This window comes from Alternaria hordeiaustralica, assembly GCF_023758085.1.
Source record: "Alternaria hordeiaustralica strain BMP 2776 chromosome Unknown scaffold_1, whole genome shotgun sequence".
Lineage (NCBI taxonomy): Eukaryota > Fungi > Ascomycota > Dothideomycetes > Pleosporales > Pleosporaceae > Alternaria > Alternaria hordeiaustralica.
In genome coordinates, this window is record NW_026056773.1 from 2,724,116 (window position 1) to 2,747,875 (window position 23,760).

The following is a 23,760-nucleotide window of genomic DNA, read 5'->3' on the forward strand; positions in this document are numbered from 1 at the left end:
ATCGTCTCTAGAAAGGCGCGCTTCCGGATCTACGCGGCATGGCTGAATGACGAATGCGCTCTGTGTGGAACGGGAATCTGTGAGTCAAAGAAGAGGATACGATGTGCAGAAAGTGGGGGTCAAAGGAAATGAAGTCATTTGTGAAGTTCGAAATAATTGATTCGTTCCCGTCTGCTGTGGTATAATGTACAGACCCTGATGGACCTCGTAGTCGAATACGACTAGATGATTCGATGACAGACAAACCGACCCATGATCACATTAGCAAAGGACCCGTGAACACCGCACCCCATAACCACTTGTCAAATAGACAAGAAAGACCCAAAGAAAACATCCGGCGAAAAGAAAGCACTCTATTTGGTGGAGGAAGAGTACTTGGTGACAGCCTTGGTACCCTCAGAGACGGCGTGCTTGGCAAGCTCACCAGGCAGGATCAGACGGACTCTGTGAATGAAGTCAGTATGTGAGACTGGATGCGGAAGAAGCGAGGAAAACGTACGATGTCTGGATCTCGCGCGATGAGATGGTGGACTTCTTGTTGTAGGCAGCGAGCTTGCTGGCCTCGGTGGCGACGCGCTCGAAGATGTCGTTGACGAAAGAGTTGAGGATGCTCATGGCACGGTTGGAGATACCGGTGTCGGGGTGGACCTGCTTGAGGACTAAAGACGCGTCAGCAAATTCTGCTCAATGGATGCCGATGAAGCGCAAGGCCTTAGAGGCTGGATGGCGCGCTCAGGACGCGCAAAGTGCAAACTCACCCTTGTAGATGTAGGAGGAGTAGGTCTCCTTCCTGGTCTTGGTGCGCTTCTTCTTGTCACCGGAGGGCGCGGCGGTCTTCTTGCCAGCCTCCTTCTTCTCAGCGGGAGCCTTGCCAGCCGGGGCCTTGCCGCCGGTGGTGGGAGTCTTCTGGGCCTTGGGGGGCATTTTGGTGGATTTGAGAGGTGGTGGTAAAAAAGGTGGGTTTGGGTTAAAAGCAGAAGCTTGGAGTGAGATGGAGTTGGTCGAGCGTCGTGGTGGGAGTTTGCGATGGATGAAGGGAAAGGTCGTCGACGGCGGGGAGTGCGCTACTTATGGGGAGCGCGCTCTCATGTTGTGATCCAGCAGCGGCTGGGAGGCCCGTGCAGCAGCTCTTGCCGGTTTGGTGGCTAAGCGAGGCCCGCCATTGATCTTGCGCAGTCTGGCGGCAGGCGCTAGGCGGCGTCGCTGCCTTTTCGCGCGCTAGCGTGGGCAGGTTGATCTCGCGCACTCACAACAGTCCAGCGCCGTCCTTATAAGACCGCCCCGCCCCCCGACAGCAGCAAGCAATCCATCGTCTCGACACTCCACGCCCACAACCAGCTCATCCCGCTCAATCTACTCAACTCTCCAACCTCTCCCACTTCCAAACCAACCCCCAAACCAACTCTCTCAAAATGACTGGAGGCAAGTCCGGAGGCAAGGCCAGCGGCTCCAAGTCCAGCGCCCAATCGTGAGTACTCCATCTCCCGCATCGCGCCTTGAGCTCCAGTTTGCCTTGCGCATTCTTTAGCATCACTTTGCATCCTTTTGACGCGTCTTTTGCTTGATTGACGCGTCTTTTCGCATTGCATTGCGCACTCCATCTCCAACATTGCATCATAGCTAACTCGTCCTTAGCCGCTCATCCAAGGCCGGTCTCGCTTTCCCCGTCGGTCGTGTCCACCGTCTTCTCCGCAAGGGCAACTACGCCCAGCGTGTCGGTGCCGGTGCCCCCGTCTACCTCGCTGCCGTCCTTGAGTACCTCGCTGCTGAGATCCTCGAGTTGGCCGGTAACGCTGCCCGCGACAACAAGAAGACCCGTATCATTCCCCGCCATCTCCAGCTCGCCATCAGGAACGACGAGGAGCTGAACAAGCTTCTCGGACACGTCACCATCGCCCAGGGTGGTGTCCTCCCCAACATTCACCAGAGTACGTTGCTCCACAGTCCACTCGCATCGCATCAGCTGCTAACATACTTTCAGACCTTCTGCCCAAGAAGACAGCCAAGCCTGGCAAGGGTCCTTCGCAGGAGCTCTAAACGCGTCCTGCATTTGAGTTTCTTCTTCACGGCGTGGTTACTTCATGGGTCTTTTTCATCTGCAATGATAATGGGAGTCGGTCTGGGTTTGGGTTCTCGGCTTTTTACGGGATTTATACCAGAGCTGTATATTAGCTGGTTGTATTGACGACCGCGAGCTCATGAGCTGAATCGAGAGCATATCACTTCATCTACCATCTTCTGCCGTGAATTCCATCTTGCTAACGTCCAGCTTTGCATACGCGCTATTTGGACTTTGCCATGCGCGCCGTGTAACCTTATCCACCAGCTAGCTACACCGCCACTTGTCGCGCTTGTTCATCTGAGTAACGCGCAGACTCCACTTCCCCTACACGTGCGATAACGTTGCGTCGCCCGTATAACACCATCGCGCATCCTCGACCATGCTGTCTTGACAAGCATTTCGCGTTCGAATAGAGACAATCGGGATTCTGGGTATTCAGCGACGATAACAAGCGAATTGGGCAATAGGTGGCATATATGTGCATGGTAGAGATAGTCATATTTGCTGCGTTGAGCGCATCCCATGTGGTAGTCGACGGAGCTGTGTGACGTAACCCGGGGTACGATGTACCACCTACCGTGGACTACACTGCGCTCGGATAACAGACAATTAGCGCTTCTGGGTAGTTTAGCGGTATCTTTGGACGATTATGGTGCAAATATGCATACTATGCGTAGGTGGCTAGTGTTCTTAGCGGTTCACCGTGAATGCACATGTCCACAGGTGCACCGTCTCAGATAACATGACTTGATATATCCTCTGTGTTCGAATTAATCCTCTTTTTATCTGTACTGTTGGCTATACTCGGTTTTCCAGGTCCAAGGTGTTCATTTCCCATGATGTGTGTTGGTGGTTGTCTTCCTATGGTCATGTACCCATCTGCATTGTTGACTGCGTGCGGAACATGAACGGCATGCCACGTATTTTATGCCATGGAATACATGTTATAACCATGCCGCGGTTAATGGTATGGGGAATTTATGCTGGTAGCTTCGATGATTTCTTTTCCATGTGTGTTGTTTGTTCGAGATATGTCGGAAGGTGCACGTTGAATTTTGGAATTTATGTATGAACAGCAACTTGTTCAAAAAATCATCACATTCCACCACCACAACCAAATGATCAGAAACTGCATATATCGACCATCGAGACCCTATGTTTCATCGTGAAACTAAATATATGTTCAAATTCCGGCGTGGTGGCGTACACATCATATAACAGCCTTCACGGTGTGCGAACCACAGACGCGACCACCGCGCTTTCACATACTAGACGCGTATACGCGCGTTTTTTTACATGCTAAAAACTTCAAAAATCCGAAAAGTGACTATAGAGACGATTGTATTCATTGCATTCGACATATAGACATGGACGTTGACGCGTCATGTACCGTCTGACCTGCGCAAAGACGCGACATTAACATGAGAACACATTCACACACGATATCACTCAAGCAACGCTCAACCCGCACCAAATCACCAATGCACACAACTGAAATCCAATCAAACACATGGATGCAATACGAATGATTCAATGCATGCAAAAATATCTCGTTGATCCATTCAACCACACCTCCATCTGCCCCGCTACTAGTTCCCGCGCTTTCGCGCAAAAACCTCCCATCCTACATATACACAAAGACACGATTACAGCATCAACGCTTACAAGAGCATCTTCCTGGGGTCCTCAATGTACTCCTTGACCTTGACGAGGAAAGTGACAGCTTCCCTTCCGTCGAGCAGTCGGTGGTCGTATGTGAGCGCAAGGTACATCATCGGCCTGATCTCGACCTTTCCGTTGATAGCGACTGGCTTCTCCTTGATGGCGTGCAGACCGAGAACGGCGGTCTGGGGAAGGTTGATAATGGGAGTACCCATCAGACTGCCAAAGACACCGCCGTTGGAGATGGTGAAGGTACCACCAGCCATGTCCTCAATGGTGAGCTTGTTGTCGCGCGCCTTCTTGCCGAGGTCGGCAATGGCCTTCTCGATGCCGACCATGTCCAAGCTCTCAGCGTTTCGGACGACGGGGGTGACGAGACCCTTCTCGGTAGCGACGGCAACGGAGATGTCGACGTAGTCGCGGTAGACGATGGTGTCGCCGCCGTCAGGGCCCTCAATGGAGGCGTTGACAGCGGGTACGTCGCGTGCGGCGAGAATGCAGGCGCGCGAGAAGGCGGACATGAAACCGAGCTTGACACCCTTGTTCTTGAGAATCTCATCCTTGTAGAGCTTGCGGAACTCCATGATGGAGGACATGTCGACCTCGTTGAAGGTGGTCAGGGAGGCGGCGGTGTTTTGCGACTGCTTCAAGCGCTCGGCGATGCGGAGGCGCATGCGGTTCATCTTGACCTGCAAGGCTGTTAGTACACAACATTTGAGCATACAGTAAGGCTACATACGCGGCGCTCCTCACGGCTGCCAGGTGTAGCCGGCTTGGTCTCCTCGGGCTTGGAATCCTTCTTGGGAGGTGCAGGCTTGGATTCTTGCTTGGGCGGCTGGGGCTTCTCTTCCTGCTTGGGAGGCTCTGGTTTCGACTCCTCCTTTGGCGCTTCTGGCTGAGACTGCTCTTGCTGGCCCTCGGGTTGCGACGAAGTCTCCTGGTCCTTGGACGCAGGCTCCTTGGGCTGCTCACTGGCCTCCTCCTTCTTTCCGCCAGCGGGGGCACCGCCGGCCTCAAGCTTTACGATGTCCTGTCCGACGGTGACGGTGTCCTCCTCGTTGACGAGGAATTCCTTGATAGTACCAGCCTCGGGCGCATTGACGGCGACGTCGATCTTGTCGGTCTCGATAGTCGCGATTTCTTCATCCTGCTCAACGTAGTCGCCAACCTCTGCATATTGTTAGCTACTGGCATAACCAATTGGACATGGTGAACGCACGTTTTGACCACTGCTTCAGGGTTCCCTCTGTGATCGACTCAGCCATCTCGGGCACCTTGACGATGGTGTCGGCATAGCTTCTTGTCTGCTCGAGGGTCCATAGGCGTTGTGAAGAAAGCTGTCCAGGCCGTCTATGAACAGTTAGTGTTGGGCATTTTTATTCGATGTAGACATTCGCAGTACCTTGAAGCTTGGGCGAGGAGACCAGAGGAGTTCGCCTTGGAGATGGCGGAATAGCTGCGCGCGGCTGGGATGGCTCGTGGGCTTGCGCGCAAAGCTCGCACAGAGCGCATAGCCGCTGGTAGACGGCGGAGACACTGCTGGCTGGACATGATGGGCGGCCAGGCGAAGAGTGGGAAAAAGGAAATTAAGATGCGAGTGAGAGCGATGGGCGACTTCGAGCGAACGAAGGTTTGTGTATGAGTCCCCTTGCGGCAGTTGTACGGTACTGAAGCAGACACGGCACCACACTTCTGACGTCTCGGAAGCCACCCTCCGTCACAGGCACAAATGCCAAGCCCGCAACCTCACGCTGCCCTCACCAAGCCGTCTGCGACAACACCGAGGCATTGCGGCCACGACCCACGTTTCTCCCTTCCGCAACAACTCCCACTGGAAGGGCCATCGCCGTCATGAGCTCTAAGATACACGTCCTGTACGCCAAACCCCCGCAGGCGTCGCCCTTTACGCGCAGAAACTAACCCAGCCGCAGACGCCTCTACAGGCGGTCCCTCAAGCTCGCCCTCGACTGGAGCGTCCACCGATACCTCTGGCGCGGACAGGCCCTGTACATCCGCGAACTCTTCGAGGCCAAGCGCAATGTTACCGAGCCGCGACAGATGAGGGTGCGTCTCCCTATTCCACCACCGCGATTACATCGACATTCTACATATATTACGGCTACACAGAGGACTCTGCTAATGAGTCGCATAGGAACTGATCAAGGAGACGGAAAACCTGCTCGAGAAGTGGAAGCACCCAGACCCTTACCGCCCACCCACGGCTCCTGGAGGTTCGTTGCTGATGCCCGGATACATTTCCGCACCGGCCGCGGATATGAATGTACTGACGGGTGTTGTAGGATCAAAGTACGAGCGCAACCTGCCTTGCCCAATCATCGATCGTGAGTTTACCATCATACATTTTCACTCCATCTGCTGACGGCACACAGCTCCACCGAAGATGATTTTGTAGTCGGGGACATTGGAACAAGCATGGTATCACGTGTACATATTACAGCTATAGTGCGACTCAACAGTAGTTCGCAACAAGAAGCCAAAACCTCCAATTTTTTTTCGTTCAATGAGAGGCTGCTATGAAGGTGTCGAAGCACCAACCTCATGACTGTATTTCGTCTTGAGCGCTAATGAACGATATCTCCAACGAGAGGTCACGTCTGGAACTTCCTCACCCTCCGTACAGTGCTGAGGTATCCCATACCATCTACAAGGTCATCAGTCTCGACCCAAACGGGTAGGTTACCAAGACCTGTCGTCGCTTTCTTCGCTTCTTCCTGCGCATATGCGTCCTCCAAGTAGGCCCACTCCGGCACATCGCAGCATCCGCCTACAAAGATAGTCCTCTCGGGTGACAGATTGTATAGCAGCGACTCGTGCGTCTTTGGTACCAGCACCTCTACAATCTTCTTCACCGGATTGAAACCCCGAATCATCGCCGTGCAGACCAGTCTCGTCGTTCGAGGATCCAACGGCTCTACCATTCCCGTGCGCGCAGACTCGGGGAGATATGGGGTACCAAATTTCTGGGTCCGTGGAAGTGAGCCTGGGACTGCAGCAGATGTGGATTGGATGATGTGCACGATAGATCCGTTCAGTGCATGTAGCATTGAAGATGGCTCGACTGGCTCAGAGTACATTGCGAAAGCCACTAGATCCTGTGCTCGCTCGGGTGTTTCTTCGTAGCAGAATTCCCATGGTACTAGATTTGAAAGCGTGTCTGGCGACCAGCTGAGTACTTGGGCCTGGTTTGAGCTTGTACTGTTCGATTTGAGATGGAAGTAGGATTGCATCTGCATAGCTCTCAACTCATTGTCCGACCTTACAGGTATCGTCTGGGCCTGTTGCGCGGTGATCTCATGGAACGTCCCGTGAAATTGCGATGTTGATGTCTGGAGCAAATGCAGCTTTGCCGCTGTTTCGGTGTCGATAGCTCGCGTATCCCCGAGATGTACTACATTGTGTGGTTTGATTCTCGCCAGCAGCTTTGTTAGGAGGTCGAAATGTGAAGAGTAGAGGAGGTCGGGTATGTCGACGACTAGCGGGAGAGAGGAATCTCGTGAGGAAAGGTTTCTGTATGCCAGGAAGAGATCCTCAACGCAAGACTGATAGTAGTCTGCGTAGTTGGCGAAATTCGCCGGAATTGGATGTGCGCGGATAAGCTCATTCCTCATCGCTTCTTTTGGTCCTGGTACAATAGAGGGGTGTGTGAAACTTGGGCCCAGGTTCAGATCTCTCACTATGGCAAGAGAGACTTGACCTGCGGGGACATGCTCTTGTTTTTGCGGGTCGAGATCCATCCAGCATACAGCTGGTACAGAGGGAGCGGTCTTGCCTAGACCTGTAAGGGAGCGATTTACGAGCCGCCGAGCGAATGTTGATTTGCCTGAGCTAGGTGATCCAGTCACTACGGTGATAGATGGGTTGCTAGCACAGTCCTCGATTGCGCGGAGCCAGTCTTCGGGTGTCACTTCAGGACGTAATGGCCGAGAAAGTGTATCCGCGTCTGAGTTGGTTACCTAACAGAGAAGTTAGATGGCCGTTATGTGTCGAGATCTCAACCTTTCTCACGCATGTACCGTCGCGATCAATGCTGGATAGGTGTATAAGGATGTGGCACTTACAACTCGGAACGAACGATCGGTTGAATCGCTCCAGATACCGTCAAAGAGTGGACTGACGTTTGCGAGCGGGGCAGAAATCTTGCAAGTCTTGAACCTGATGTGATTCGTACCATCTAGTCCGCGAATCTTAGACATGGGGTGCGTGGCCGGCACGCACGCTCGATGAACCTGGTTTTTCTGCCCATCACGACTGACTGTTCCAATGTTGGCACCATTGATGTTGACGGCGCCTCGTAGAACTGTCAAATCAAAAGTACCTATCAGTGTTATAGTCGCGTGTTTGTTCAGGTTGATGGTAATTTCGGTGTCGGTATCTGAGAGGATGTTTTGGGGTTCGTTGCGCCAGTTGCAGAGCTTGACATTCCGATGTACGGGCGCATGGGTCTCCTCTTCATCTGAACCTTCGTGCTCGGATTTTGCAGCATCAAGCAACGGGCTCGTTGGCACAGGAATCTGCTCCAGCGCAACTTGAGGTGTATTCACAACTTGGGCGGCAGCTTCCGCCTTTAGTCGAGCAGCCGCAATCGCAGTGAGTGGCTTTCCGCTGGGAGTACAAACAGCAGCCGTATGTTCCCCTCTCTTCCGTTTCCCTGACATACTGACTTTGGATGTTGACATTGGTGTTCTGCATGCGCCCATCATTTCAAAGATCAAACCAATGATTTTTGGCGCGCCAAGTCCTAATCGGGACTAGTCGCGATGCGGCTCTTCTCCGCCCAGTGCCCGAGCGCGACAGTTCGCGGCGCAAAAAAGTTCCTTACGAACCTCGACTTTCTGGTCGCAAAGAGCATGGCTCCACCCACACTATGAGTGCCATACAGAAAACCAAGGTGCCGCTCCCGGGCTCCAAGCCCAAGTCAAAACCTCAGAACACCCCGTCGAAAGCGCAATTAAGCCAGGAATTTGTCGACAGCGACGATGATTCTCCCAGTGAGACCGCCGCGCAGTCCAAGAAGCCCGAGAAGCCGAAAGCCACCATTGGCATTCACGTGAACGGCGTACCCAAAGCGAAGCCCAAGCCTAGCAAGAAAGACGTACCTGCCCCCAAATCAGCCTCGAAGTCGAAGGTTACGCCTAAGAAGCCTGCGCCCAAGCAAATCGCGACACAGGAGGACGCCGAAGAATTGTCAAGCTCAGAGATAAGCGGCGACGACGCGCCGACTAGGGACATACAGACGAAGCTCCCAGGTAACACGCAGAGCAAGAAAGCTTCGAGCGACAGCGACGACACCAGCAGCGGAGACAGCTCTAGCGACGACTCGGACACCGGCAACGCCCCGCAACCGACCCGCAAGTCGACTCAAACACAGCCGGCACCGCCAGTGCAACCACAATCGCATGCCGTTGATTTCCGACCGACCCAGGCTTACGCACCCCCCAAGGGATTTGCTCCAGTCCCAGTCAACGACAGGACTATCTCCAAGTCGACGGGCTTGTTCGATAATCTAGAAGGAAAGCAGATATGGCATATCACTGCTCCCGCAGGTGTCTCGCTGAAGGACTTGAGCGAGCTCGCCATGGACAAAGCTATGAAAGGGGATGCCGTACTGAGCTACAAGGGTACAGACTACGGTTTCTCTCAGACGGAGAGTGATGAGGGCACCCGGGAGGTTCTATTACCACGGAACAATGGCATGAAACCAGGTTCGTTGATCAACTACTGCTTCTACCGACTATACTGACCTGCCTAGCCCCTACGCGGATATCTCAGACTTTACGCCTACGATCGGTTGTACGACTTCCCCACCTTACCACAAAGCAAGCAGACCAAAACACGGGCTCAGAAGCGGCCGCCTCCATAACGCGATCGACCATTCGTGCACCACGACCACAAGTCACAGGACTGAAGATGCGCTTCCTTCCCACCGGCTTCAGCGGTAACGACGCTGGGACTATCGGTGATTCCGACGACGAGACTGAGGTACCGCAAGCGATTGCTGGGCTTGCGATGCCGAACGGACTTAATTTACCCTCCAAAAAGCCGAAGAGGAAACACGCTGATGTCAATGGTGTTGATGCACCTGAAGTGCCGGCGAAGAAGACCAAAAAGCAACGGGATCCTGAGGAGATCAAGAGGAAAGAGGAAAAGAAAGCAAGGAAAGAGAAGAAGCGTGCAAAGGAAGCGGCTGCGGCCTGAGAAAGGCGCACAACCGCTTGAATTAGCACGGCATTTGCTTACACAGCGTTCTTATACCAAAAAGCATACTCGGTCAGTGCGATCGATATCTTGGCTACCTCTAGGAACCGGTCTACATACTACTGAGCGTACATATGAAGCAGATTATATTTGACGAGAAGCCGTCACAATGAGGATTGTCATTAGCGTTTAGCACGAGTTCATCATAGCATCAGTACCGTCCGGCATGGGGAGGATAGTACTCAATCAGTCAATAAGAGCACGGGTCCATGCCCAAATCAACACTGTCGCTGTCGTTGTCTCGAACTATTTGGCTTGTGGAATTGTTGCTACGTCTAATATCTAGGCAACAGCCTCAACGAACTTAGCAAAATCCAGTGTGCCCAGCCCAGTCGCCGCATCCCATCCCACAGCCGTCTCCCACCCAGGCTCCGCAGTGCGGTTAACAATACAACTACCCGACTGACCCTCGGTCACATCCACAAACACATGCCGCAGCTCATCCGAGTAAAGCAAGGGGTTCAAGAAGCCCAGCGCCGGCTTCCCAGCCCGCATCCTCTTGTCATTTGCAAGCGCAATCATGGCCGCAATCACAGGCGTACTAGCACTCGTCCCTTTCTGCTTGATACCACTCTCATCCATCACGAACCGCGTTCCGATAGCTGAGAGATCGGGTATACCACGTCCACCAGGCGCATACCATCCGTTATGCGACCCGTTCAGTTGCGCGATGTACTTCTTCGCGTCCGCATCCTGCCACGCAGGGCGGTCAAAGTAATCGCTGAACCCGCCTGCACTGAACCACTCTGCGCTAAGCGGGGAGTAGGCAGCCGTTGCGCCGACACTCGTGACGTACGGACAGTCGACGGGGAATGTAGGGCGGAACCTGTTGTTCTTACACTCTGAAGATCCCGTGCCGGCGGAGCCGCCGTCGCCGCTGGCTACGAGGACGGATGTACCCCTCGCTCCGAGCTGCATGAAGAGGTTGCATGCGCGCTTGGCATATGCGCGTGGGATCCATGCTTCGTCGTCGGTGTAGGAGATCGAGAGCACAATAGGTAGCTCTTCACGTTCGAGCAGTGCTTCCAGGAACTCGATCCATGGCTCGTTGGGGCTGGTGTCGAGGGGCACTTCGGTACCGTTCTCGTCGAGATACGGGCCTCTGCCGCCCGTGGAGAAGTAGGTTACGTTCATGGGCTGTACGAAGGGCATGCTGTATTGGATGTCGAGTTGGGCTTCCCCGCCATAGCCGAGCTTGGTGTCGTTGCCGTTCTGGATCGAGGCGACGGTGAAGTTGTAGAGAGGGTTGTAGCCGGTGGTGTTGCGGTAGGGGCTGAAGGTTTCCAGGAAGGAGTGTAGAAGGGGCTCGTTAGGGTATTCTTCCAGGAAGCCGGCGATGCCCAAAGTCACGGGGGAGTCGGAGTCGGGGATCTGATAGTTGATGTTGTACATGGACATGATGCAGTCGGGTGTTGTGTCTCCGCCAGGGCAGGTTTGGGATGCTAGGAGGAATGGTCAGCTGGGTTTGCCCGGTTTGTTGGGTGAGGGTAGCGCAGTTGTTACATACATGAATCCTGTCTTTTCTCGGTGTGTGATTCTAATGATGGCAGTGCTCTCTTGGAAGGCTTGCGGATGAATTGGGTGACGGGGTAGACAAAGTCAACGTAGTCTGCTACCGCACTGGGGAGGCTGTACTTTGTCGCGCGTAGAACAGGACTATCATCGTTGTATTGGTAGCGACCAAAATCAGCGTCGATGAGTTGGCTCGCTGTCTCAACGGTAGTGTTGATTCGTAGCCACGACCCTTCAACTGAGAATGGTACTCTATTGGCATTGAGCCACGAACGCACAGCGACAAGACCGTCTTGGTCTGGCAGCTGAAAGTTGCTTATTTCGTCCTGAGATAAATGTGCCCCATACTTTGTATGCGATGGATCGCTTAGTTTTTGGAGATGTGCTTCCAGCTCCGACATGCGAGGCTGCTTTAGAGCGACTGACAGCGTTAGCGGTAGAGAACCATCGGCTTCACCGACAGACTTCCAGCCGTTTGGAAGCTCTACAACACTCTCATGTGCAACATTGTCTTTTGCCGCCGCTCGAGCAAAGGCGCCCAGAAAGGTCGCGCTCGAGACAAGAGTCGAGCCCAATCTCATGATGCAACCGACGATGAATTGAAATGAAAGAGAAAGAGTTGATGTTTCGGGTTTATACGAGAGTAATTCAGCAGAGCATCGCAGACTTATGAGCGCGTGAGACGAGATAAAAATTGCAACGAAAGCATAATGTAATGAATCATGGCGAGCGTCGACCCTCGACCGTCAACACCTCCAATACGGTGCTATCTGAGGACCTTCCTAGTGTGACGTATCGCAATTTTCTACGACCCCAGCAGGGATAATGTTAAGCATTGACAACAAGCATCGCGAATGACCAAGAGCGGGCAATATTGCTGCGACATGGGTGCGGATAATACTCGTATTTCGAGGTTGCGAGCACCCGGTCAGTCTCGCTGGTATTGCGGGTGCCAGATGGGATGCAGAGGTATTTGCCTAACTCCGGTCGTATTTTTAGACAGTTAGAGCTACAAACGCGATAAAATGTATACTGACGAGGTCCAAGGTGCGGATAAAACAATGTAGAAGGTTAGAGGAAGGTTGGCAGTGTACCTGCCCAAGTGTAGCGTACTTCGTACCTAGGTAGAGCGAACGCGAATGTGGGTCGCTGTTTGACACCAGCAAATTCCCGTACCTGCACGCCGGGGTAGCTGCCGCGACTCCACTGGACGAGTAAACTACCTAGGTAACATCGCGCATGTTCCAATATTAGCACTCTTGCATCAGCTTTGCTGTCGTTCACGACCTTCTTTGTGCTTCTGCGCTTGGACAAGAGGGCAGGATGGCCCTTGTAGCATCGTATCCAAGTCATGCGAATCGCTGACAGCAAGCAGCGCGGACCGAAAACTGTCGGTGCGCCCCTTTCCTGGACCTCACCGCAAGGCAATCCACTCCGCTCCCTGTATGGGACATTCGAAGGCATGAAGCGATAAGATTTTTTTGCGGCTAGCCGTCGTATTTGGCGGGATCAATCGGCATGAAGCGACGGATACGGCCAAATTAGTCTGGCATCAAGCTTGACTTAAGACCTCTTCGCTATCTCTAAAGTCAGATCAATCGTCACCGACCTCACCGACGCTCTTCTTCTCTCTGCTCGTCAAGATGGTTCGATACGCCCTCACAGTCTCCGCGCTCGCCAGCAGTGTCCTGGGTGCTGTGCCTACGGTCAACATACCACTGAACTTCGCGCACGGCGGCGCCCAGAAGATCTCAACGGAGCTCGTCGATCCCTCGACCAACCACACCATCGAAATCGTCGTCGACCAAGGTTCCGAGAACTTCTGGGTGTTCGGCCCCGACGGCATCAGGAACTGGGGATGCACTCGTCTCGGCTGTGCAGGCCCTTGCAACGAGACGGTGCAGCCTTTTTACGACTACCCAAACAGCCCGTCGGCGTCTAAACCAGTACCCTTCCGATCCTCCTACTCGTATGGAGGAAACAGCAAGTTTATCACTGGAGATGTGGCGGTGAACGATACCTTCCAATTCGTTTCCGATGCGGGCCTTTCGTCGACCGTGGACACGGAAGTCGCGATTTCAAGCTACATGACATCGCGCCTCGGCGACAGCAGCGGAAAGTGTACTCCGACGTCTTCGTTTGACGACGGCATCTTGGGTATCTCCCCATACTACCGCAAGCCGACCTGGAACACGACGGGCCCGCACGTGCGCCAAAACCTACTCGAGGCTGGCGCCATCTCCGCGCCCGTACAGAGTCTGTGGTTCGACGAGGCGCCTGAAGGGATCGAAGATACGTTCACCGGCCACGTCGTCTTCGGCGGCGTCGACCACTCCAAATACACGGGCGACCTCGTCAATGTCCCTATGGTTGAGGCTCCGTTCGGTGGTGTGACACTTGGCTACTACGTCAACCCGCCTGTCGTCTCAGTCAATGGAACAGCGTTCAATAACTCGGACGTCATCTCTCCCACCTGCCTCGTCGACTCCGGCACCACACTCGATTACCTACCCGTCAGCTACAGTCAAAATGACCATTTCGCTGCTGCCGCTGGTCTCGTTGTGGACGAGTATGGTGTCATTGGCTGGAACGGTACATGCGAATCTATCCCCAAGGAGACTACTATTGACCTAGAGTTCACTGGTGTCGAGGGCAAGAAGGTCACCGTCAAGATTCCGCTGCGCACTTATGCTCGCTCGGGTGTCAACCCATCTACAGGTATCTGCTCGCTTGCGTTCTCCACTGGTGATTGCCTGTTTGGTGCGCCGTTTGCTACTGCCGCCTTCTTTGCTGCTGATGATGCGGCGGAGATGGTGGCGTTTGCGCAGGGTGGTGTGTCGAAGAAGGGAAGTAAGCCCGATCCCAACTCTATCACTTTGGATCTTGCTTAGCGGGAGTGTCGTATATGAAGTTCGATTCTAGTATATATGAAATTAGCAATGTTAATTTAGGCCTGAATGATCATGGATGATAATTGTCCTTCGCGGTGTCGTGTGTTCTTGAGCCTCGTTATCCCTTGGTCTCAGATGAGACAGCACTCTGAATTTTCTCCTACCAGGTGTTAGTAGTGTCACTTGAGTTTTGATGCTTGATGTGTTTATCACATGCATTCGACGTGTGAAGTTGTAAAGGTATCGTCACTTCAGCCCGGCAGGGGATCCGGTTGGCCCTAAGAACCTGGGCAGGGACCGGCCGCACGGTAGCCCAAGCTGACGAAATCGTACTAGCGCAAACAACGCGCGCTCTGTTGTCACTCAGGCGAGGGCAGGGAATCACCGCAATTGTCGTCAACTTTCACGACACTGCAGCCTGGGCAGTCGCACTATGCTGGTGAGCAGGCCTCGGAAAAACAACATTGCACGCGACTTCCACGCTTATTGCGCGCGCACCCACCCCCATGGCTACCGCAGACAACGCTCCTGCCCGGAGTGCTGAGGCCTCGCAAACAGACGAAGCCGACTCCACACCCTCCACCCCCACGCTGGCACCCGCACACGAAAACCACATGGCGCACGATATCTCAGACGCCGACGACGTCAGGGCTTTCGACCAGCCCGACTCGGACCTGCCGCCGCTACCGACCGAAGAAGACGACAGCATCATACATCATGTCATCGAGGAAGAAGACGCGCACCATGGCGAAAGCGTCTTCGAGGATCGCGAAATGCAGCGCCAATTGATGGACATTGAATCGAGCTTTATTCCCGAGGCGCCTGTCCACGTCGAAGCACCTCAAGGGCAGTCCGGCGTAGACGATACCTACCTGTTCGGGGGCTCGCCAGGAAATTCCCAGCAATCGGCTCGACCCATGGACGACGATGCGGATATGCAAAGAGTCATGGACAATCTGGAGGAGCTGACAAAGCCAAAGAAGAAGCCAAAGAAGCTCGAAGTGCGTAGTGGGAACACACCGACCAAGTCGCAAGCCAGGAACAGCCACCATAGCAACTCCTCCTCCTTTTCCGAGGCCCCGACGCCTGCCGACGCTTACAAGACGCCTGCTGCTAGACGTCTGGATTTCGGAGAAGATGACTCAATGGATGCGAGCACCGCAACATCAGAGGTCGCACCTTCCTCGCCCGCTGCAGAAGCCGCGCATCGAAGCCAATCACGCGCCTCGGCAGGCAGGTCTACAGAACAAGCAGCTGGAGGAGAAGGCGCGCATCAAGCGAATCAAGCAGCAGCAGCAGCTCAGCTAAAAGAGGTGGACGTGCGACGGCCGACATCCAGTGCCTCGACAGTGAAAGCTCCCGATTTCTCACAGATTGAAGAAGGTTCTTCTCTTACGAACGAGAACGACTCTAGCGTGGATAGTTCAGCCATGCCTCCACCACTGGTTCCCGCGAGCGCGCAGAAGATCAGCAAGCGACCCAGCTACCTACAGCACCGAGGTTCGAGCCAGCGGTCATCCGTATCGTCCTTCACCAACCGTTCCGACGCGTCTGGAGATGGCGGAAGCAGTGCAAGTCTCGGCGCAGACTATGCTTTGCAGACTGGCGGTGCTATTCCTCGTTCGAGCGGACCACGGGGGATGAGCCTAGGACTGTCAAGACTGCCAAGCTTGGGTAGCATCGCCTCGTCTATGTCAGGATACAGCGATACCAACCCCTGGGAGAAGGGCCGGAGTATTAGCACAAACTCACTGTCCGCTTTTCTTCAGCCGGACAATAGTCTAGGTCGTCTGGACGAGGAGGTGCCTAACAGTGCGACTCCACCAGAAACACCACGCGCTCCCAGTGTGCAGCCCGCCCCTACCGATACCGTTATTGCTAGACATATCCAGGACATACAAGTACCAGACTCTATTGCGCGCGACTTCCGGGCTAAGCACTCGCGATCGCCAGACAAACGACACATGGGTACTCCCTTCACTCGCAGTAAACACAATCTCACACTAAAGGAGCAGAACAGCAAAATCGACAAGCTCAGCAAAGAGAACTTTGATCTTAAGCTCAAGATCCATTTCCTCGACCAAGCGCTGCAGAACCGGTCTGATGAGGGAGTCAAGGAGATGATCTCGAAGAACGTCCAACTGCAAACTGATCTCGCGACGGAGAAGAAGGAAAGCCAGTCGATGCGCAAGAAGATTCGTGATCTGGAGCGAAGGCTCAAGGCTCAGGAAGAGGGACACGCCACCGCTAGAGATGTTGGCAGTGGCTCAGAAGACGGACGAAGTGTCCAGTCATCTAGGCAAGCCGAACTGGAGGAAGAGATCGAGTTCTTGCGGGAGCGCCTAGAGTCTACGGAGATTACAGTGGACCAGTGGCAACAGGAGGCTCTTCAAAAGGAAGCTGATAATCGACGCATGGCTGATTACATCAAGACCATGCGAGAGAAGAGCTCTGGTGAAGACTCTGCTGGTGTTGACGAGGCTATCAACATGTGGAAAGAAGACTTCGAAGAGGAGCGTGCGAGGCGCGAGCAGGTGGAAACCCGCTGTCAGCAAGCAGAGACCGAGACCGAGAGGCTTCGAGAGGAGCTTGAGCGTTTGAAAGATCAAAATCAGCAGATGCAACAGATGCAGCACTCGACAACGAACCATCACATGAACAAGGTCTTTAACAACTCACGGCGCATGCACCAATCCTTTGCTGCCCGTTCGAACTCTGGATCTGATGGGAATGAGAATACTGCGCCAGTCTCGCTCGGCGGCACAAGTAGTACTTTAGTGGAACATCTGCAAAGCGACAACGAGAAGCTGCAACGAGATCTCCACGCACAAGCTTCCATGCTCACTTCGAGGAATCGAGAGAATCTTCGACTGAGGGAAGAGAACGAAGGCTTGAAACTCACAATTCGCAGAGGAGATGCTGGATCGACAGCCGGTGATAGCATTCTGGAACGATCCATCTCCCGCAACCACATGAGATCTGTTTCGAGAGCAAGCGGCGGAACACGTTTGACCCAGCAAAGCGATCCCGATCGAGAAGACTTCGAAAGCAAGAATGCTGCATTGCGAGACGAGCTATCGCAGCTGAAGCTTTCATACAAGGAGCTTGATGACCAGCTTAATGGTCATCTCGATATGCTTGAGACCACCGAGAACAAGGTCAAGGAGCTGGAGAGGGAGATAGAAGCACAGACAGAAGACTTACAGGCACTAGCAAGCGAGCGCGACGAGGCTCTGGAGCTGCTACAAGACAAAGAGCAGGAAACTGAAGAGCTCAGACAAGAAGCCCTGGATACGGTGCAAAGGTTGGAGATTGACCTCGAGCAAAAGCAAGCGGAACGTGACCGTCTTTACAACGATCTGGAAAACACCACTGAAGACTTCCATGCTCTACAACAAGAAATGAAGAATGTCAGTGAGAGTCTTCTGCAGCTCGAAGACGATCGGGATGCAAGCCTTCGCAAGATCCAGAACCTTGAATCAGAGCTTGGCGACGCCAACGAAGAACTGAACAGGCAAGACAAGCTCCTTAGTGAGGAGAGGTCAAAGAATGAACGACTTGATGTCCAGCTTGAGTCTTGTCAGGGTGAGATCGATTTCCTGAGAGAAGAGCAAGAGGGCGACAAGATCAAGATTGGCGAGCTGGAATCGGCGCTGAACCATACTCAAGTCACATTGCAAGAGGCTAGAGAGCGATCTCGGGATCTTGAGGAGCGCATGGCCGAGGAGAGGCAGCAACGCGATGCCTTGGAAACCCAGGAGAAACAAGAGGTGGAGAAGATCATCACCGAACTCAATGGTCAGTTGTCAAAGCTCAAGGAAGAGAGCAGGAAGCTACGAAAGAATCTCTCAAGCAAGGAAGTTGAGGCGTCCACTTGGAAGCAACGGCATGACGAGTTGGAGCAAATGCTTCGTGAGTCACTGGGCAACCTCAACGGCACGAGGTCGAGCCTCTTCAAGGTAAGTGGTGTTACTCCTGATCATCTAGAAACATACTAACTGATCGCTCAGGATATCGCAAAGCTTCAACGAGATCTCCAAGCGACTATGCAAGAGCTCGATGTCGTCAAAACCGATCTTGCGGAGAAAGACCGTTTGCTGCGCAACCGCGATGCTCTCTTGGAGAGCACTGGCATGGAGAGCCGCCGTCTTTCAGAGCTGCTCGAGCGCGAACGTCAAGGCCGTCGACAAGACCAAACAGCATTCGAGAACGCCAAGCGTGGTCATCAATCCACTACCAGGGCGATCCAGCAACACGAATCGAGGGTTCTGGAACTTGAAACCCTTCGTAGTCAGGATCGGCAGAGACTCCACAGCCTGGAGAAACAGTACAAGGAGCAACTGCTAGAACGAAACAACCTGCTCTACGCTCTGTGGAATCGACTGTCCACTCTTTGCGGCGCAGAATGGTCCCGCAATAACGCTCTCATCAACGGAGAACTGACTTCCATGGAGCTCATTTCTAGGAACGTCCCGGGCTTCCACAAGAACATCATTCTTGCGGTGAGGACCGTGGAGGGTGTCATTGGTGCCTTCAAGCAAAGAATTCGCAACATAGAAAACAATCTGATCCGCGACTACCAAACTCTCGAGCATAGCCTAGACTCTCGCGCCAAGCGACTTGACCAGCTCGAGAAGCTTGTAATGGCCCAACGGCAATCGATCGGAAGACCTAGCACTGTCCGTGGCGGTATCGTCGACCTCAACACCGCGGAAGTCAATAAACTGCGTACTGAGAACAAGACCTTACGATCCGAGGTCCAGACCCTCCGCGCCATTACCGCCACGACGCAATCCGGTAACGATGTTATTGTCAGCCGCTCACCATCACGTGCTGCCTCGCCGACCTCCTCCAAACGTGCCAGTATGGCGCAAACACTATTGCGTGCTCACTCCGCTTCTGTCGTGGAGCATTTTTCGACTTCGAATTCGTCGACGCCGACGCCAGGCCATCCCTATCCCGCCGCTGGACCGCTTCAGCCAAGTGAACAGAAGTGGATACATCGACTTAAGGAACTCGAACGGCGTTTGAAAGCCGAGCGTGAAGCCCGACTCCTTGACCGAAGTGGTGCCCGTAAGAGATTAGAGCAGAAGGTAGAAGAGAATGCGGACCTCAGGGCTGCGCTTGAGAAGGAGAGGGACCGTCGAGACGAAGATGGCCCAGATGATGTCCAAAGGACTGCGTCTGCGAGTGGCAGCCGCATCGGTGGAAGTGGACGTGCCAGTGTGGTTGGCAGCGTGAGACACACTAATGGCAGTGGCAAAGAGAGAGAAGAGGAGATGTATTAGTGCATTTCCTATGCGGCGACTTTTCCCTTCTTGTACCAACCTTTTCTTCCCTTCTTGATAGATGCTTTAGCGATTTGCGTTCGACTTTCCGCTTATCTTTTCTTACGATATAACGAGTGACGAGGTTGCTTGGTCGGCGCATGTAGGCATTATGGGTACACTTCACGGAGTAGTCGTTGCATACCATATATTAGAGGAGTGGGCGTATAGCATGTTTGTAATTGAAGGTGTTTCCTTACAACCCGTAGTACATGGTGTTTCTCCACGTATTTGAGTGTGTCAATCACGACTAACATTTTATGGACAGCACCTCAATGGCAAAGGGATGCCCATGTAAAGCAGCCATTCAATGTCATGTGTGGGAGCAGATCAATCTGGGCTTAGGTGAGTTAAATTGATCGAACACCTTATTCAACGCGGCTTGCCGGAAGGTCACCTTTACCCGCTACCCGATACCTTGTAAGGAAACTGTCAACCCTCTCGGGTCTTTAAAAGACAGCTTTCGTCCCTCTCCAGTTCAAGTTCCTCCAATCTCCTCTGACGTCGCGAAGCATCGCTGGGACATGTGACAGACGCCGGCAAACAGCATATCCACCTCCGACAACTCTCTCACCGCTCTGCCACCTATTTGTTGAGGCATAGTGCAAGGCAGCATCCATCGAAGTTTGCATTAGCAACACTTCAACTACTCCACGTACGTTCTCTACTGCTCAAGCTGCTCTCTCACCTATACCGTTGTTGCGTACGATACATGAGATACGATACGGATAAACATTTTCTCAATATTGAAATATGGAATCCAACACTAATCTTACTTGCGATTCCCAGACCGCTCGCGAGCGCTTATCTATAAGCCAAAGCCGAAGTAGTCGCAAGTCCGCAGCTTCACCTAATCCTTCCGTTGGGGCTCCAACATCAAAAGCAACGACGCCAACACCCTCACAAGCCCTGCCTGTATCTGGTCTGTTTGCTAGTTTACTATTCGATCGCCAAAAGGTATACCAGCATAAACCGCCTAACTCCACGATACCTCGGACAGCACAGACAGTCGACACAGAAAAGACCAGATCAACTGCGCGACAGAGTGAAGCTCGTTCTCATTACAACTCACCGATACCCTCCAGGACTCATGTGCATCATCTCAAAGAAGCACATCCTGGCCACTTGAAGCCCACCATGGTACCGAAGAAACCTACAGTGAGTGGAAAACGAGCACAGCCGACTAAGCAAACACAAACTAAGAACACTGGGAAGGCTACCCTAGAGAAGTCAAAGAAGCGCAATACACCCGCGCGTGTGACTCCGCGAGCAGCGAAACGTCAGAAGACCGAGGCAAACAGCAAGAGAAAGCTGGACGACAAGGGCAGCATGGGCAACAACATGTCAACTATGTGGTCGACAACGGCTAACAAGGAAGTCGACCTCATCACTCTATCTGACAGTGAAGACGACGGATACCAGCATGTGCGACAACGAAAAATTACCCATAAAGAGGAAGTGACCGCGGAATTGCATGGATCGAAAGTCGACATTGACGAGGACGCCAAGCCCAGTATCTCTGATTCCGTGGTGACTCCAGAAGCCATTCACCTCGAATCAAGGCCAAGACTTTCCATTTTCGACCAGCTTCCTAGATGGGACTTCGGCGGCATCTCTCCTCCTACAAGCCCAGCCAACCTCTACAGTGCACCTCCACGTCTACGGCACGATCCTCAAGACGACATGGCGGAATCGGAGGAAAAGCATGCTAACGAGCAAGAACAGTCGCGTCCTGAAGTCGACGCCGTCAAGGCCGAACTCGCCAGACAGAAGATACTCCACGAGAAGGCACAGAGCGATCGTGGTTTGGCCCAATTCCACTCCAACAGTGCGACTGATCAACAACTCCAAGCCCTTCACCGCGATCTCGAGACCGAACGAGAGAACCTGCGAAAGGCGAACCTGGTCATGGACAGGCTGGGCGTCAAAATCGACAACGTCACCGCAAGGAAGGACCAGCTAATCGGAGAGCTTCAGAGCGAGAAACAACTGAGAAAAGATGAGAAGGCCGAGCATGAGCGCATACTCGAAGACGTCATGAACACCCAGTCAAACTTAGGTTCCGCTAACAACTACCTGGTCGAAGAAAACGAACGCCTTCAAGCAGAGAACGAGAGCCTCCGAGCCTCCGCCGCGCGCAAGTTCACGTTCACGTCTTCGCAGGTACCCCAGGCGCCGGCATACCCCTCGATCTTCACCCCGGAGTCCTCCCAAGCCTCTCAAGCCGTCTATCTCCCTTCTCCAGCCCCGTCCTCAGTCAACACGCCCGGAGAACTCACCGACCAGCAGAAAGCGGAGAACCTCAGGAAGAATTACCTCAACCTCAACGAGCGCAACAGCCGTCTCAAGTCTGCCGCTGAGAAACTCACCAACACTACCAAGGGCATGGATCTGACTAGCTTCGGGGAGTTCGGGAGGTACCTCAGGCAGATGAAGACCGTCATGGACAGCGATGCCAAGAAGGGCAAAGAGAAGAAGGAAGAGGCCAAGAAGGATGAAGATGATGCCAAATAAGAAGGCTCATCAGCCTATGGATAGCATGGCCGCCGGAGCTGGAGCGTGTGCGATGAAGGAGCGTTTCTTTTTCGACATATCGCTCTGACGACGAGTCGGAAGCTAGGGCCTGGGCATTACGGATATTGAGTTTGTGCTGCGCAGCGATGAGCGCCTTTTCTGGTATGGAAAAAGTCAATTGCTTAGACGCACATGAGTCGGCTGGTTTGCGTAGAGATATCTCATCGCAGATCATGTCTTCGGGAGTAATTCTGCGCGGGCCGCGAGCCGGCGTGAATGGAGCCAGAGACTCACATGAATGCGATCATTATCCTGCAATAGAGTGGGGCCTACAACCTAAGCATGAAACAGCTGTAACGTGAACAAAATGACCATTGGCTGACTCCTCGTAAAAGTAGAATGACGTAAACCCAGATTAGGTAGAGGAGGTTCCTAACAGTTTGAACCTTAGAAGCCGTAGTGAACAGTAACGCTGACACCGTCAACAATGCATTGCCACCCTGGATACTGTCAAATATGTTAGCCTGGCAACGAAGCCTCCGAATCTCGCATCTCAAACATACCTTGGCCCTCGCCCAAACCAACACACGATCACCAGGCTCCAACGCATCCAAGAAGCCTTCTCCACTCCCCGCACCCTCGTTGCCCTCATCAACCTCACACAAACCACCTTCGTCCCAGGAAACATGATAGTCCTGAGTACCAGCCATTACACGATTACCCTGTAGGTACCAAGCAAAATGCCCCTCACCACCCTGCGGGCCTTGCAGCGCACTCTCGGGCCTCTTGACAAGCGACCAACCGCGCCCCACCATATTAGTATGATAATCCATCGGACTGCTAATCCAAGTATTCACCAACCGCGGAGTAGGAAGCAGACTATTGATATTCGATGCATCGCGCAAGATGGACACCTCAAGCCATGAAGAGGTGGAAAAAGTACCCTGCGTGTTCTCGCTCGTCCAGCCTTGGTCTCTACTCGTGATGTCAAAATCAATGCGCTTGATCTTTGCTGTTTCGCCGCCTAGGCTGGCTTCTTTCACAATGGGCGTGGAGTAGGGGTTGGCTTCGAAACAGAGAGTTGCTGCCGACGGGTTATTCATTCCAGCGCGGGCGAGGACGGTTCCGCCTGACCGGGAAATCCGTTCGACGGGCCAGTATTGCGCGTGCTCTAGTATGCTGAGGACCAGCTCGGTGGGTAATTTGAGGGTCTTGAGCACGGCGCGGGCGCGACACACGTCGGCGTAGGTTGGTGTGAAAGGGCGAGTTGGTTCGGGTGGGCCTAGCAGCCAATGTATGCTTGGGAGCCATTGCCGGATGCCACTGAAAAAACTCATTGTTGTGAAAAAGGTTTGCTTTCTCGTTTCGATGTGATTATAGGAAGTGGTGGTGTGTCAATGTGCAGCAGGGCAGCGCACGGTTGAGGAAGTTGCCTTGCGCTAGCCGGGGTCGCTGACGAAGGGCAGGAACTGGCGAGATGATACCTAGGTACCGGTTTTGGGTGCTACGGGCGTGA

At 53.5% G+C, this 23,760-nt stretch overlaps 11 protein-coding genes across 11 annotated transcripts; 6 read left to right on the top strand and 5 right to left on the bottom strand.

Annotated features, from left to right (window-relative positions):
• Nucleotides 1-353: 353 nt before the first annotated feature.
• On the bottom strand, nt 354-924 carry HTB1 (histone H2B; the record flags this gene model as incomplete). Its single annotated transcript, XM_049383488.1, has 3 exons — nt 354-444; nt 500-659; nt 759-924. The coding sequence occupies 3 exons, from the start codon at nt 922-924 to the stop codon at nt 354-356; spliced, it is 417 nt and encodes a 138-aa protein (XP_049249006.1).
• Nucleotides 925-1,412: 488 nt separating this feature from the next.
• On the top strand, nt 1,413-2,037 carry HTA1 (histone H2A; the record flags this gene model as incomplete). Its single annotated transcript, XM_049383489.1, has 3 exons — nt 1,413-1,468; nt 1,636-1,928; nt 1,982-2,037. 3 exons carry the CDS (start codon nt 1,413-1,415, stop codon nt 2,035-2,037), a joined length of 405 nt encoding a protein of 134 aa, XP_049249007.1.
• Nucleotides 2,038-3,723: 1,686 nt separating this feature from the next.
• On the bottom strand, nt 3,724-5,275 carry KGD2 (2-oxoglutarate dehydrogenase complex E2 component; the record flags this gene model as incomplete). The annotated part of the gene is made up of 4 exons (XM_049383490.1): nt 3,724-4,413; nt 4,464-4,894; nt 4,944-5,074; nt 5,127-5,275. 4 exons carry the CDS (start codon nt 5,273-5,275, stop codon nt 3,724-3,726), a joined length of 1,401 nt encoding a protein of 466 aa, XP_049249008.1.
• Nucleotides 5,276-5,575: 300 nt separating this feature from the next.
• Nucleotides 5,576-6,137, top strand: J4E84_000856 (uncharacterized protein; the record flags this gene model as incomplete). The annotated part of the gene is made up of 5 exons (XM_049383491.1): nt 5,576-5,598; nt 5,656-5,788; nt 5,877-5,955; nt 6,025-6,066; nt 6,115-6,137. 5 exons carry the CDS (start codon nt 5,576-5,578, stop codon nt 6,135-6,137), a joined length of 300 nt encoding a protein of 99 aa, XP_049249009.1.
• Nucleotides 6,138-6,333: 196 nt separating this feature from the next.
• J4E84_000857 (uncharacterized protein) lies at nt 6,334-8,400 on the bottom strand (the record flags this gene model as incomplete). The annotated part of the gene is made up of 2 exons (XM_049383492.1): nt 6,334-7,698; nt 7,804-8,400. The coding sequence occupies 2 exons, from the start codon at nt 8,398-8,400 to the stop codon at nt 6,334-6,336; spliced, it is 1,962 nt and encodes a 653-aa protein (XP_049249010.1).
• A 209-nt stretch (nt 8,401-8,609) lies between these two features.
• J4E84_000858 (uncharacterized protein) lies at nt 8,610-9,940 on the top strand (the record flags this gene model as incomplete). The annotated part of the gene is made up of 2 exons (XM_049383493.1): nt 8,610-9,447; nt 9,495-9,940. 2 exons carry the CDS (start codon nt 8,610-8,612, stop codon nt 9,938-9,940), a joined length of 1,284 nt encoding a protein of 427 aa, XP_049249011.1.
• A 342-nt stretch (nt 9,941-10,282) lies between these two features.
• On the bottom strand, nt 10,283-11,663 carry J4E84_000859 (uncharacterized protein; the record flags this gene model as incomplete). Its single annotated transcript, XM_049383494.1, has 3 exons — nt 10,283-11,442; nt 11,508-11,514; nt 11,658-11,663. The coding sequence occupies 3 exons, from the start codon at nt 11,661-11,663 to the stop codon at nt 10,283-10,285; spliced, it is 1,173 nt and encodes a 390-aa protein (XP_049249012.1).
• A 1,492-nt stretch (nt 11,664-13,155) lies between these two features.
• J4E84_000860 (uncharacterized protein) lies at nt 13,156-14,403 on the top strand (the record flags this gene model as incomplete). Its single annotated transcript, XM_049383495.1, has 1 exon — nt 13,156-14,403. The coding sequence occupies one exon, from the start codon at nt 13,156-13,158 to the stop codon at nt 14,401-14,403; it is 1,248 nt and encodes a 415-aa protein (XP_049249013.1).
• A 506-nt stretch (nt 14,404-14,909) lies between these two features.
• On the top strand, nt 14,910-19,691 carry J4E84_000861 (uncharacterized protein; the record flags this gene model as incomplete). Its single annotated transcript, XM_049383496.1, has 2 exons — nt 14,910-18,362; nt 18,414-19,691. The coding sequence occupies 2 exons, from the start codon at nt 14,910-14,912 to the stop codon at nt 19,689-19,691; spliced, it is 4,731 nt and encodes a 1,576-aa protein (XP_049249014.1).
• A 1,176-nt stretch (nt 19,692-20,867) lies between these two features.
• Nucleotides 20,868-22,244, top strand: J4E84_000862 (uncharacterized protein; the record flags this gene model as incomplete). Its single annotated transcript, XM_049383497.1, has 1 exon — nt 20,868-22,244. One exon carries the CDS (start codon nt 20,868-20,870, stop codon nt 22,242-22,244), a length of 1,377 nt encoding a protein of 458 aa, XP_049249015.1.
• A 447-nt stretch (nt 22,245-22,691) lies between these two features.
• Nucleotides 22,692-23,581, bottom strand: J4E84_000863 (uncharacterized protein; the record flags this gene model as incomplete). The annotated part of the gene is made up of 2 exons (XM_049383498.1): nt 22,692-22,751; nt 22,808-23,581. The coding sequence occupies 2 exons, from the start codon at nt 23,579-23,581 to the stop codon at nt 22,692-22,694; spliced, it is 834 nt and encodes a 277-aa protein (XP_049249016.1).
• Nucleotides 23,582-23,760: the final 179 nt, after the last annotated feature.